General features: G+C 49.5%; 1 protein-coding gene across 1 annotated transcript in view; it reads left to right on the top strand.

Annotated features, from left to right (window-relative positions):
• Positions 1–2,320: 2,320 nt before the first annotated feature.
• Positions 2,321–14,172, top strand: part of RARRES1 (retinoic acid receptor responder 1) — a 52,356-nt gene continuing 40,504 nt past the window's right edge. The window contains exon 1 of the mRNA XM_080818858.1: positions 2,321–2,775. Within this exon, the coding sequence (XP_080674984.1) occupies positions 2,497–2,775 (279 nt within the window). The 5' untranslated portion in view covers positions 2,321–2,496. The remainder of the gene's footprint in view (positions 2,776–14,172) is intronic.

The raw sequence follows: 14,172 nt of genomic DNA, 5'->3' as shown, positions 1-14,172 counted from the left end.
CTCCAACAAACACGGTCTTTCCATGACCAGCAAAGTTCCTTCCTCCAGGGGCTTTAGGACAAACGTTACAGGCCTGAAGACACAGCATGGAAAATATGTAGGTCTCCAGGGCTTAACTGAGACAAAAGCTCAAGTCACCTCAGGGCATGCAAGATGCAGACCCAAGGAACCAGGTGAGCAGTACTTTGTCCACAGGTGCTCCTGGTTCCAAGTCTCCGAGAGAAAGGATCATCTCAGTCACACCTAAGATTTGGTTAATCGGGTTTCAGTAGTCAAGTGCTGATTGTCTATACTCTTCTCCCAGGTCCCACCTACCTTCACTTTCACCTGCCAAGAAGAAGAGAAAGGAGGATATAGATTCACATTTTCCGACTTGCTAATAGCTCTGCTAAAAGGTTGGGTTAAGAAGGGTTAAGAAGGTTAAGATTTTATTTGATGGCCCAACATATTTTAGTCCCTGGCATCCCCTCTCATCATTCGTGAAAAGAAATCCACAGCTGACTGCATTAGTTTCAAGATTATATCTGATTTTTTAGGTTAATAGCTATAATTATAATAGCAATCACTCACATAGCCATTACTGCACGCTTTGCATATGTATAGCTATTAGCACAAGCAAACCATTAGGAGGCATCACAAAAGTGCAGAGCAGTCCAGTAACACTGGTGAAGCGGCTCTTCAGACCCTGCAGTCTGGCTCCAAGTCCACGCCCCTCACTGCTGTTACCACCAGCAAGAGCGGAGAGCAGGGAGTCAAAGACTTGCAGTTCCAGTAATCTCCTTCCACCCCAGCTCCCTCTTCCAAGGCAACGGCTGTTCCCAGTTTCTGACTGTCCTTCCAGATGGTCTGTGCAAGCATCAGCATGTAGGAAGGGGTTGTGGTATTACATCCTGTGGTCTTACTCGTGCATAAATAGGAGTTGTCTTTACCGGTTTTCTAATAATTGATATCATCTGTGCTTTACCAGCCCCATAGGGGGGTGGGGCTTGCACTGGCATGATCAGGTGTGAGAGGAGGGGAGAAACCTAAGTTATCAATAAAGAATACTCAGGCCTTTACAAAATATTCCATCCACCCCAGTGATTCCATCATCCCTGGGTGGGACTCAGCCCTGGCCCATGTTCAAGTCTCTAAGGGAATTCCTTCCTCTCCTGCAGGGTCTTTTTTCCCCTATCCCTCCTCCTGCCCCTCTTTTCCTTAAAGAGCCCGAGAGAGAGTAGCTGACAGTTGTCCGACTTGGGAGCAGTCACTTCTCTAGTCTCCCAGCCTGGCCTGACCCTTATGGCTGGCTAGATTGCACAGCCCTAGCTGGGAGTGGATGTGGAAGGAGATGTCCCTTCACCAGCTGGTTCAGCCCAGAGCTGGTGGCATCTGCCAATATGGTCTTCTCCAGGTAGGGGGCCGCTGAGGTATTCCCAGACTGTGTCCCCCAGTGCTGGCGCAAGCAGACTTCCTACACACACACACACACACACACACACACACACACACACACACACGGGGCAGCCTTGTATCTCTGGTTCCTGCTTCAGCAATGCATTAGGAATTTTTCCACTGGTGCAACAAAATCACGCCCAAGTTGGCTTAAACAATAAATGTGAGTTATTGGTTCTTGTAACTGTGAAGTCTTGAGATAGGGCAGGTTTCCGGGGGGTCCTGAGCCAGCAGATAATATCTCCAATATCTTTCCGTGCCTCATTTCTACTTTCCACGAGCTGGCTTCATCCTGATGCCTACTTTCCGGAGGGTGGCATGAGGGAACCAGCAGCTTTGGGGCTACAGGCTTCCTCTCAAAGGCGCGGCACGGGAGGAGAGAGCACGCTCTCTATAAGAGCAAGGCAGTTTCTCTCCAAGACCTCACCAACAACTCGTGATTCCCTCACCCGAATAGGGCCCCGAGCCTATACCTGAACCAACCTCCCCCGCAATGACCAAGGGGTGAAGGGCCTTGCTGACCACTACAACCTCCTCTCCAGCCTCAGCCATCCAACGACCTGTCCCACTCCCAACGTCATTGTGCCACTGGGGACCCCCCCAATCAATGTTGGCTGCGTCCCGCCCCCTTATCCGCGGTCCCCAATTTCATAGTCTGGGAAACCGAAGTTCCAAGCCTTGGAGAACTGAAGCAGGTTCGCGGCGCAGGGTGGTGGCGGGCAAGCTGCGCTCCCTCGGAGGAGGAGTCTCCACTGCCCCCCCACCCCGGTCCCTCTGCCAGCGCAGCCTGGGCCAGACGCTCCGGCCCCGCGCCGCAAAGGCGCCTCCGCGTCGGGGCTTCGAGCCGGCGCAGCTGGGGCCCAGGCAGAGTGGGGCGGGGCAGAGGGGCCCCGGGGCCGGAGGAAGCGCTGAGAGGGCGCGGCCGAGCGAGGACCCCGGCTCCCGGCAGCGGGCCGCCCCGGGGGCGGAGGGGAGGAGCCCGTCGCGGCCTTATTTCCTCGAGCGCCGGCACAGCCCGCCGGGAACCCGCTCCGTCGAACGCCGCGCCTGCTGCCCGCGTCCATGCCGCCCCGCCGGCAACTGCCGCCCGCGTCTGGGCCCGGGGGCCCGCGCGCCGCTGTCCTGCTGCTCGCGCCGCTGCTGCTCCTCGCCCTGCAAGGGGTGGCGGCGGCACCCACGGGGGCCGGAGGGCCGGAGGACTCCCCCGGGCCCCAGGACGCGGAGTTCCCGCGCGGACTCCTGCAGCAGGCGGCGCGCGCGGCGCTGCACTTCTTCAACTTCCGTGCGGGCTCGCCCAGCGCCCTGCGAGTGCTGGCCGCCGTGCTGGAGGGCCGCGCCACGGTGAGTGCCCGAGTGACACGGCCGCGCAGCGCGTGGGCAGGACACCTGTGCGCGCGCGCCCGTCCGCCCCGCGGAGTACGACGCTGGGGGAGATCGGGCGAGGGCCTCGGCGGCTCCGGAGTGGTCAGGCGGTGCAGGGGCCCATGGTTGCGCAGAGTCCACAGGGAGTCGGCTGGCTCGTTCGCCGTTTATGAGGCCGTAGATTTTTCACAGGGCAGCTCCCATTCCTGGGAAAGAGGTGCATGGGGAAACTGAGGAGCAGGCCCCAACGGCGAGGCTTGATCTTGTCTGGGAGTATCCAGAGGTTCTTGCCAAAGGGGTGGTCACTGCGAGACCCACCTGGCTCCAGCAGAGGTCCTGGGCGGGATTTCTAAAATCTGTGCCAGTTCCCCTGCAGACCGTGGACGCACTGTCTCTTAACAGCAGGCGACGCTGCTGGGGCTTCCGGATGATGTGGTTGGAATTGGTGCGTTGGCCGAGGGGGCAGGAACCTTCCTAATGCTGGCTCTGGTTTAATGGGAGTGAACCAGGGCTGCTTTCCATGTGAATGGAATGAATGAGAATTTGGCTGCTCCTGATTTGGTTGATTTCCAGGCACTGGCTGTTGGACCCTCATTTCTTTGTGTCTGTGGAGCTACTTTGTTTTCTTCATCAAACAGAAGGTTGCAGAATTACAGAACTCCACTCAGTCTGTCCCCAAAGTAGCGACGCTCTTTCCAGTAATTCCCAAATACCCCACAAAGCCTGCAGACTCGGTCTCATAAAATCTAGAATTGAGTGTAGAGTGTAAATACATAGAGTTTTAAAGAGGGGCGGTAGGATTTTTGTTCTAGACTTGGTGTCAGATACCGGGGTGGGGAAGGCCTTTTGGAAACACAGTATTTGTTGCTCAAAGACTTAATCCTGTACCTCAGGTGGTTAAATTTATTGATGGATGAAATAAAATTTTTCTTAGAAAAAGGCGTCCTACTCTTCTCACCTGTTTTAATAATCCTTGCTTTCTCACGGAGAAAAGAAGTTCAGTGTTACTAGTTCTTCAGAGAAGTGAAGAAACAGAGCTTGAGAACTTTCTATCAAAGTAGGAGAGTAACCGCCTCCTAGAGCCCAAAGAGAGGGTCCATGAAAATTTGCTCCCTAGTTATCACTGAGGAGGATTCCCTACAGAAAAGTCAGTTTTCAAGTTCTGGGAATTCTTTTCTTCCTTCCAAGGCCATAAAAAACTAAATAATAATACTTTGCCTTTTTTATCCGTTTAGTCATCCCCTTGAAAGAAAATTAAATACTTAGTGTCTTTCCCGAGATAACTAAGCTCTCTTGAAACCCAAGTGCATTCAGTAAAAATTCTCCGTCTCTTCCACAAGGAGCTCAGTCAGTGTTTTTCATCTGTAATAGTATTGTGTTCCTGAACTTTAAAATAATTCTCCTTTGACCAAAAAAATGGGTGGGGCAATAAATCAATAAATTAGAGGCAGATATGCATGGGTGGGCAGGGATGGGGAGGAGAGTGGTAATTAATACGTAGAAGAATTCAGGGTATTGACTCTAAGAAAAGATAACTTCCTATTGTCATTTGGTTTACCTTTACATTTCTTCTGAAAATGGTTATAAATGTTTTTAAATCAAGGAGCCAGGAAAGAGAGCTCACTGACTTTCAGGGTCAAGAATCTCCTAAGAGTGAAGGGGTTTCAGTTTTTCTGCAGGTATTCAGTGAAATTTTTTCTCCATTCCTCTACCACCTTCAAACATCACCACTAAATGAGGACCCACCTTCAGGGGTGATCAAGGCAGCCTGGCGCAAGGTGTGTCTTAATTTGTGGCAGTGGCCTGCCGGGATCCTGAGGGTGGCAGAAGTCTAGCAGGGGGGCACTGAGAGTGAGTGCTCTTTCCTACTGGGGAGCTGCCATGGGGCTGCTTTTCCAGAATGTGGGTGACTGGTTGGCGTGGTGTTGTTGGGAACCTGGATTCCAGCCCCTGCTTTGCCTCCAGTGAGCCACACAACCCTGAGAAGGAAGATCATGTCTTTTCTGATTATTTCCTCATTTGGAGTGGAAATAATCCATGTTCTGCCTAACAGCTAGGTATTTTTAAGAATTCTGTAAGAGGATGGAAGTACCAATTGTAAAATATAAAAATGTGAGTTACCATTATACTGTCTGAGGGGTGATCCATTTACCCATGAGTTATTTCTTGAGCGCTTACTATGTGCCTGGCACTGGGCTAGATATTATGGCCCCAGTTCAGATTGGGGTGGGATTAATGGGAAAGCCTCTTTGAGATTCATTCAGTTTTGAAGCATTCTCTTGGCCACCTGAGTGAGGAGCACAGACATCACCTGCGTGAACCTTTCAATGTAGTGGCTTAAGAATTTCTGCTCTACTTCCAAGAACAGTCATAGTATTGATAAGAAGTGAAAAATGGTACATCTCCCAAATGGGTCTGCATTCTTTATTAAATCGGTGCATTTCCAGAGTGAGTGATCAGTTGCTACACAATGTTTGTCACTCATCCAGGACTGCCCCTAGGGTGAACAGGGGGCTGGGTGTGTGTGTGAAAAGTAAAGTTCCTAGGGAGCCCTCTTCACCCTAAGGGTCTGTGCAACCCTTTGTAAGATGAGAGGCTGAAGCCAAGTCAGGGGTTTTCAAAGTAATGGCCCACTAGTGGGTTAGGAAATCAAGCTGGTAGGTTGCAGATGTTTTGTGGTTTGTTTGTTTATTTTTAACAAAATTTGTTGGAATACAAACTATTAGAACGCTTTGCAAATGTAAGAGTAAATTGTACCTAAAATGCATTTAAAATATATATTTATGAACTAGTTCGCTATGAAGAATGCAGTTCTTGCTGTGGTTTTCAGCCAAAAAGATTTTGAAAACCGGTGAACCAAGTGATAGTGATATTTAAGACCTCTTCCAGCCCTGATAGATTTGATTTCTTGGTGTGCAAGAATCTCTCATTTTAGAGACACTATCGCCCTCTTGTGGTAAAATCCAGTAATAGCTGTGGTAGTCAATGTAGCTAAGTTTTGAAAAGAAATCAGTGATACAGTTGCGGAAAGAGCCAACTGTTTTGTTTTGTTTTGTTCTGTTTACTAAATTATAGGGAGAGATTGCAGACCACAGCTTGTGTTCCCTCATTCTATCTGGTGCCGTCTTTCTTCTGGCTTTACCCTCCACATAGCATGTGGCACAGCCTCATGACCCACAGTGCAGAGTGGTGGGAGGTGCTGGGTGACTGCTGATACCCAGGGTATCCTAGATCAGCCCCACTCCCAGCTCCTTCCTCCCTTAAGAGGCTGCCCCTTGGGGCGCCTGGGTGGCTCAGTGGGTTAAAGCCTCTGCCTTCGGCTCAGGTCATGATCCCAGGGTCCTGGGATCGAGCCCCGCATCGGGCTCTCTGCTCCGTGGAGAGCCTGCTTTCTCCTCTCTCTCTGCCTGCCTCTCTGCCTGCTTGTGATCTCTGTCTGTCAAATAAATAAATAAAATCTTAAAAAAAAAAAGGCTGCCCCTTACACTGAGATGGGTCTTAGCAAGTCCTGAGACCACACTGCCCCTAGCAGATGAGAGGCCAGCCCTTCCCTTGGCATTTAGAGATCCGAGTGTACACGTACCTCATGAGGAAAGCAACCCACTCAGGAATCCGCTGTTGTTTGGGGACTGGTCACTTCAGGTGAATGCCCGCTGCACTCCTTGGCTTCTGTGTCTGGGGAATGGAGGTTATGCCCATACCTCACGATGCTTCAATTTAAATTAAAAGCAATAAATGTAAATGTATCACCTATTTTGGGTATAGGGCCAAGGCCATTTCATTGTCACCCCTTGCAGTTTTTCTAGCAAGAAAACTCAGCCTTTATGGATCATCTCATTTCTCTTTTGGTTTACTTACAGTGCAGGGAGCACTTGCAAAGAATACAAAGTACAATTCTCTACTTTTACCCTTTTATCTTCTTGCTTAACCTTGACTCATCCACACCCAATTCAATAGCAAGAGTTTTAGAGACTTAATCAGATTCTTCTACAAATTTAACTTGGATTTTGTGGACATTATATATATTATATATTATTTTATTTTATTTTATTTTTTGCTCCCACTCATCACAGTTTATGTGACAGTTTGCATGCAATTAGGCAATAGGTACCCCTGGCAGGAACAAGTTTAGGAGCAAAACCATGGACTTCTGGCAAGCCTCAGGCCACAGTCGGGGCAGACAGGCTGGGCTACTGCAGGCACCCGCCCACGTGTCTGACAGCTGAACAGAGCCTGTCCACTGAGCCACAGGCTTTTAGGAGAGCACTTACTCTGCTAAGGAAAACCTTCTTCCTCTATCGCTGTCCAATCTTTACTTTCACTCAAGGAAGCCTCCTAGCTGCTTTTATAGTCATCACAGAACAGGGGTGGGATTTGCAAGATGAACATGGTGTCTCTCCGTGTGCCATCCCACACCCCTGGGGATGGAACCTAACCCTAGAGCCCAAAACAGACATACTCTCTCCTTGCCTCCCAGGCATTGCTCATGCTGAAAAGGCACAGGTGCATCCAAGGTCTGTGCCCAGCCTCCCACCACAGCACCCGTCTGGTCCGCAAAACCCTAACTGCAGAGTCTGGGCCTAGCACAGGATGGGAAAAGGCCACCTGGCCCTGACGATAAGCTTAGGCCTTGGCCTCCTTGGCACTTAGCCCCACTCACCCAAGCCAGCTGCACCCAGATGAGCTATGAAGTAGGAATGCTTCTGACCTCCTTGTAACAAATTGTTTTGAACCACAAACTTTTTTTTTTTTTTTTTTTTTTTTTTTTTTTTTTACCAGCCCACAACACTTTCCCACTTGTCTTGCCACGTGTGGTGTCCTAGCCAGGGGTGTGTGTGATCACAGATTATGAGCAGTGGCCCCGACTAAAGCTCACTGGTGGAGGAGGGTCGTGAATCTAACCACCAGGACTCTGGCTTAGTTGCACACTCTTCCTGGACCAGCCTAGGAAGTTCTGTTAGAGATGGATTATTAATACTCAGCCCTACAATGACCTATCAGTGAGGCATGGAACGTTAAATACACACAATAGCTCCCCGGTCCTACCTGCCCTTTGATCTCTGTCTATGGACAATGATTCACTCTAGAGATTTCTCCTCACATATGCAGCCTTGACACTTATTTGCCTTTGCGGTGGTGCCTCCGTTGGAGAGGTTTTTCAGAGCTGGTCCCACAGGAGGGGCTGGGGATGGTAGCCGTAGCAAGTCTCCACCCGAGGTTACATCTTGTTGTTGGTCAGCACATCTCTACCCAGTAAAGTCGAGTTGTCAAAGGGGGTCTTGTACTATAGCTGTGTGCAGGATGGACATAAAACCACAGTGGTCTCCAAAGACCTGCCCGCTCGGCGCACAACAGTAAGAGTCGCTACCATCTGTAATTAGTTCCACTGCTGTAACAAGTTACCACAAACTTTTATAGGTTAAAAGACCCCAGAGGTTTCTTCTCTTACAATTCCGGAAGTCGGTGGTCCAAAGGAGTCTAGATCAGGGTGTTGGAAGGGCTGCCTTTCTTCCAGAGGCTCTAGGGGGGAATCTGTTTCCTTGCCTTCTTCAGGTTTCGGCTTTGGTTTCCATCTTCCGTGTTCAAAGCCAAGAGCACAGCATCTCCTGGATGCAACACTACTGTCTCCTCCTTAAAAGGACTCTTGTAAACACATTGGTTAAGGCCACTGGGATAATCCAGGCTCTCTGCCAATCTCAAGATCCTTAGTTTGAGGCCCCTCAGTCCTCACATTGGTGAAGTTCCTTTTGCCATATTAAGTAACATATTTATAGATCTCAGGGATTAGGACATGGGCATCGCTGAGGGCTGTTACTCAGCCTACCTCACCCAGTTGCTGGTGTGGCTCTGGGCTCATGCAAGTACTCCCCACACTGCTGGACACGTGACTGGACCCACAAAATAGCAGCTCTCGCTCACGCCTCTTGTCTGGCCCATCGCTGCCTTGGTAATCTCCTCGCCTCCAGACACGTCTGTCCTCAACACGTTGTCTTGGTACTTGATTGGGGGCTGCCTTGTGCTGGCTCCTCAACAGGACCGTGCCTGTTTCTATCCTCAGACCTCCTTGTTCCTCCATTCCTCTGACATCGGGCCCTGTAAGGAAGAAATACTAAATATTAATATTTGTTCAGTGAAAATAAAGGTAGCTGGAAGGGTGCTGGGGCCATGGGGAATCTGGAACACAAGCTGGGCCTGGTCCAGCCCTTCTAGAGGGATGAGGGAGACTCAGCACCTAGTAACCCTCTCATAACCAGCCTTGTCCAGTGAGCCCCACCCTGAGCTAGAGGGGAAGCCGAGGGTAACACAGCCTCTGGCCATTTCCACTTTAGCTTCTTTCCAAGGGTCGAGAACTTGGAACCAGAGTTGGCTATACACTGTGTCTTTCTGTCTACTGGTCTTAACCTAATAAAGCAGAGTGTCCATGTGCAAAGGTCTCCTTGGACCCCACAGGATGGAGCCTGAGAAGGTCACGGACTTTCGATCAGTAGACTGTTTGCTTTATCTGGCATTGCCTAAGAGAAGAAAATGCGGTATGATAATTCCCGGGTATAATGAACACACTGAAGCTCTGTCCAGAACATAAGAACAGCACAGCAATTTTCATCCACAAATGATTCGTTTACTTCTCTGCCACTGAGCCTGACTCATAAAGTTAACCTTCCAGAATGAAAAAGTTTGCTTTTACTGAAATGGCAGGACATTTATGTTTTCTTACCAAATGTGAAGGCTGGAGGGGACATTTAGAAGCTGAGTCTGTCAAGCCAGCGGGCCCCAGTGTGTGTGGGAAGGGAGATTAGAATCACCCGGGAACTCGATGCCCGCGGGAGTTGTCCCCACCACCCACCCCCTCAACCTGAAAGCATGAAGTTGGAAGTTGTCACCACGAGTTCTCAGGCAAGATGAAGGGACTGTGCTGAGCAACCTTCCACGAAGAGAGGAAAAGCAAGGACCGTGTTTCCCCCTGAGCACAGGGTTTTCTTTCTGTAGATTAGCTTTTGGCAAAATCGTGTCTTTGGAAACTCAGAGTCGCAGCATTTCCATGGTCTCCCTGTGGCAGCCGACAGCAAGCCTTCTTGGGGACGCCGTTTCTGCTCTTTCATCGGCTCCAAGTTTTTGAGTGAGTGTAAAGGGGATGTTAGGTTTCTAAAATGAAATAAATATCTATTCTCTATCCCTCATTAAGGTCCTCAGGTTTATTTCCAATATTCACACTGATATTTCAGTGACTTTTTTCAAACAAACACTGTATTGTATCTAATGTAAATATAGTCCAGACATTTGCTGGGAGAAGAATCTTTGATCCGCTGACATGAAAACAAACCTTTATGTTTTACAGTAAACAGGTTTGTACTAAAAGTAAGCCATGACTTTGTAGAGTCACTATTAGAATGGGCAGTTTTAACTTCTTTTTTAAATTTATTTTAATTTTTAGAAGATTTTATTCATTTATTTTAGAGTGTGCATGAGCGGGCAGAGGGGCGGAGAGAGAGAGCGAGAGAATCCTCAAGCAGGCTCCCCACTGAGCCTAGAGCCCAATGCGGGGTTTGATCCCATGACCCTGAGATCATGATATGAGGCGAAATCAAGAGTTGATTGCTCAACTGACTGAGCACCCAGGCGTCCCAGTTTTAACTTCTTGATGGATATATAAAATGTCTTTACCTGGCAAAGTAGTTCTCCATGTAATAGGAAGCAAGGAGTGAATTTTCGTCAGCATTTTCTGTATCTGACTGTTTCGGTCCAGAGTGCTGCCTTCAGGTGCCCCCGCTTGCACAAGAGCCTGTCCTGTGCTGTCATGGAGTTTGCTGGTTGGGCTCCCTGAAGCAGAGGGTACCTTAACCTTCTGAGGCCCCATGACCTAATGGCCAGGGACACCATGTCAACCAGACTTTGAGCTACATTCCTCCATTTCGTCCTCAAGAAAGCCTTGGGCCCTCAGAATTGTCGTGTCCTCCATCTCTCTCGGTCATCTGTATGCTGGTGACTGTCACTGGAGCTACTTGTCACCTCTGCCCCTCCCTCAGAACTTCAGCGGTTCCACTCAGCACCTCGAGAGAAGGTCTCAAATGGTGGTCCCCAGACCAGCAGCAGCAGAGCCACCTGGCACGCCTTAAAATGCTGATCCCCAGGGCCCTCCCCCAGTGCTGACCCCACACTCCGGAGGGGCACCCCACCACACTGGGTTTTAGCTGGCTCTCCAGGAGATTCTGTTGCCGCTTAAGTTGGAGATTCACCACTCCAGAATAAAGTCTCTGTAAGAGGCCTTTTCTAATCTGGCCCCAATCCACCATCTTAACCTTCACTCCAAGTATATCCGTCCGTTAACTTGCCAACCTTCCAACCTGGCTGCTCACCTCCATGCTGGGGCTCACACTCCCTTCCTTGTGCCAGGCTCCTTGCCCTTCTCTCGGCTTCTCGCAGTCCCAGACCTCCCTGGAGATTTCCTCACCTGCGCCGGCTCCTGTTCCCCTATATACCTTACCTGAAATAGTGCATCCCGGGCTCCTTACAAAAGCTCAGATCATCTCCACTTACGCACTGGTTGGAGGTTGTTGTGTCCTCAAACATGATGCACTGAAGTCTTAACCCGTGCATCTGTGAGTCTGACCTTTCCTGAAAATAGTCTCTGCAGATATAATCAGATTAAGATGAGGCCATGCTGGAATAGCATGGGCCCCAAATCCAAGGACTGATGTCCTTAAAGGAAGACCACATGAGAGAAAAATGCCATTTAAAGACAGAGCCAAGGGGTGCCTGGGTGGCTCAGTAGGTTAAGCCTCTGCCTTTGGCTCAGGTCAGGATCTCCGCTTTCTGGGATCGAGCCCCACATCGGGCTCTCTGCTCAGTAGGGAGCCTGCTTCCCCCCCTCTCTCTGCCTGCTTTTCTGCCTACTAGTGATCTCTCTCTCTCTGCCAAATAAATAAAATCCTGAAAATAAATAATAAATACAGAGCCGAGGCTGAAATGCTGCAGCTGCGAGCTGAGGAGAAGTCAAGGACTTCTGGCCGCCACCAGGAGCCCGGGAGAGGCAAGGAGGGATTCTGCCCAGACCCCAGAGGGGGCACAGCCCTGACAACACCTTGATTTTGAGCTGTAGCCTTCAAAGCTGTGAGAGTATCGGTTTCTGTGGAGGCAGCCAATTTGTGGTACTTTGTTATGGCTGCCCTAGGAAACTGACACACATGCCTGGCCCTGTCCTTCCAGAAGGTTTGGGTGGTCTTGTCTGTAGGAACCATGGTTATAAGCGCCATCTGTCTCCCTCCCTTCCCTCCAGCCCCTCAGGCACACGTTGGAGAGCTTTCTTTCCACCCTCTCTTAGAGGTTGCTGGCCCCGTGCAGCTTCTGTGCCGTGTGGAGGCAGAGCAGCGCTTGGAAGCTGGGCGTTATTGCTTACTAGCTCTTGACTGTGGGAGGTTGACTCCATTTCTTCATCCTTAAAATGGAGCAATGACTGTATCTACCTGAAATAAGAAAGCCCAAGAGCCCTTGGGATGTGCGAACACACAGACGGTGTGTAGAACCCCAAGGAGCATGTAGTGAGAGCCTGTTATGTGCATCCTGCCTTTATCATTTGTTCTTTCCCCGTGGCTAGCAGGATGCCTTACCTACAAGCATGCAGTCAGTGCTTGAGACTGATTGGCTAAGGATTTGAGGAGCGTGTCTCTTACCCTCTCCCCCAAAATGTAGTCTACCGAGTCCAGTCCTCCTTCGTACACTTTCCTTTGAACACTTTCTCAAACAGGACTTTAAGATTTTTTTTTTTTTTTGCACACACAGAGAGAGATCACAAGTAGGCAGAGAGGCAGGCAGAGAGAGAGGGGGAAGCAGGCTCCCTGCTGAGCAGAGAGCCCGATGTGGGGCTTGATCCCAGGACCCTGGGATCATGACCTGAGCCGAAGGCAGAGGCTTTAACCCACTGAGCCACCCAGGTGCCCCTCAAACAGGACTTTATTTATTTTTTTTAAAGATTTTATTTATTTATTTGACAGACAGAGATCACAAGTAGGCAGAGAGGTAGGCAGAGAGAGAGGGAGAAGCAGGCTCCCCACTGAGCAGAGAGCCCGATGCGGGGCTTGATCCCAGGACTCTGGAATCATGACCTGAGCCGAAGGCAGAGACTTAACCCACTGAGCCACCCAGGCGCCCCTCAAACAGGACTTTAAAAGCAGCCTGTTTGCCTCCCTACTGCAAGGGAAGCCCCAAATCCATGTGCTGTTCCTTCCCCAAATAGCCCGTTGTGAGGCTCAGCATGTGGAAAGTGCACATGGGAGGGGGCTGCCTTTCCTCGTGGCCAGTGGGGACAAAACCAAGAAACCTGGAAAACAAGACAGATTAGATTATAATCCACATCATTAGTGGTCCCTGATTGTAAAGCAGTTTGTTCTAGGCTACAGCCCATAAATCCTCTTTTATACATAATTAGAAAGAAATCTGTAGCAAAGAACTGCTAATTCATCCCTTCAGGTTATGCATTCACATGGTCATTTGCTTTGTTTGTGGACTTTCCCTTTATATAAAGGGCCAATATTCTGGAAAATATTAGAACAGCATGTGGTACCTCTTGCTGTGTTTGAAGAAACAGATAAGACTTCCAAATCTGTCTCCCACTGGGACAGTTTAGCAGTGGGGGAGGGGATGTGGGTGGAAGGAAGGGCATAAGCACCATGACATGATATTCCAGGAATACTCCTTCCCTCGGGGAAGCCGGAACTGTTGTCACCTTTCCCAGAAGTAAACTCTTTCAAAAAAATATCTATTTAGCTTTTTTTTTTCCTTTTTAATAGCTATGAATGGATGGATTAGCTTTGCCCCGTGCAGTTGTAGCATGCCAAGAGCCAGCTGTGGAGGGAGGATCACCCGATGGGGAGAGTTGGGCTCCTTACTATGGGGTGAGGACATCCATGCTTAGCGACTTTGGACTTAACATTTTTAAAGGACTTTCTATCTTTTTAAAGGCCTGTTCATGGGCTCTCGGTCTCCGGTCCAAAGCTGAGGGAGAACCACACCTCATTTCAGGAGCTGTTTTTGTCTTTGGTCCACGGAGGCTCCTTCTGGAATTTATTCTTTTATCCCCGTTCCCCCACCTTCCCATGGGCCACCATCAAAAAAGTCAGATGTGTATTCATCTGTTTGTCAGTATTCTTACAAAAGATATTGTTGCGTTTGTGTGCAAATTTTTATTTAGACAATTTTTTGTAACTGGTTTTATGCCATACGTTTGTTTGTTTCTGTTTTCACTCTCAGAATTTTGGATCCATGTACATTGCTGTATGTCAGCTAGTTTGCTCCCTGTCGCCCCGAACGGCACTCTCTGGCCGGCACCCCCATCTTACTGCCCACCCTCCGGGGATGGACACCAGATTGCCTCCAGCTCCC

Source organism: Martes martes (assembly GCF_963455335.1).
Source record: "Martes martes genome assembly, chromosome: 1".
In the NCBI taxonomy this organism is placed as follows: domain Eukaryota; kingdom Metazoa; phylum Chordata; class Mammalia; order Carnivora; family Mustelidae; genus Martes; species Martes martes.
The sequence above is the reverse complement of the archived record's forward strand: the minus strand, read 5'-3'. Positions and strand labels throughout refer to the sequence as shown.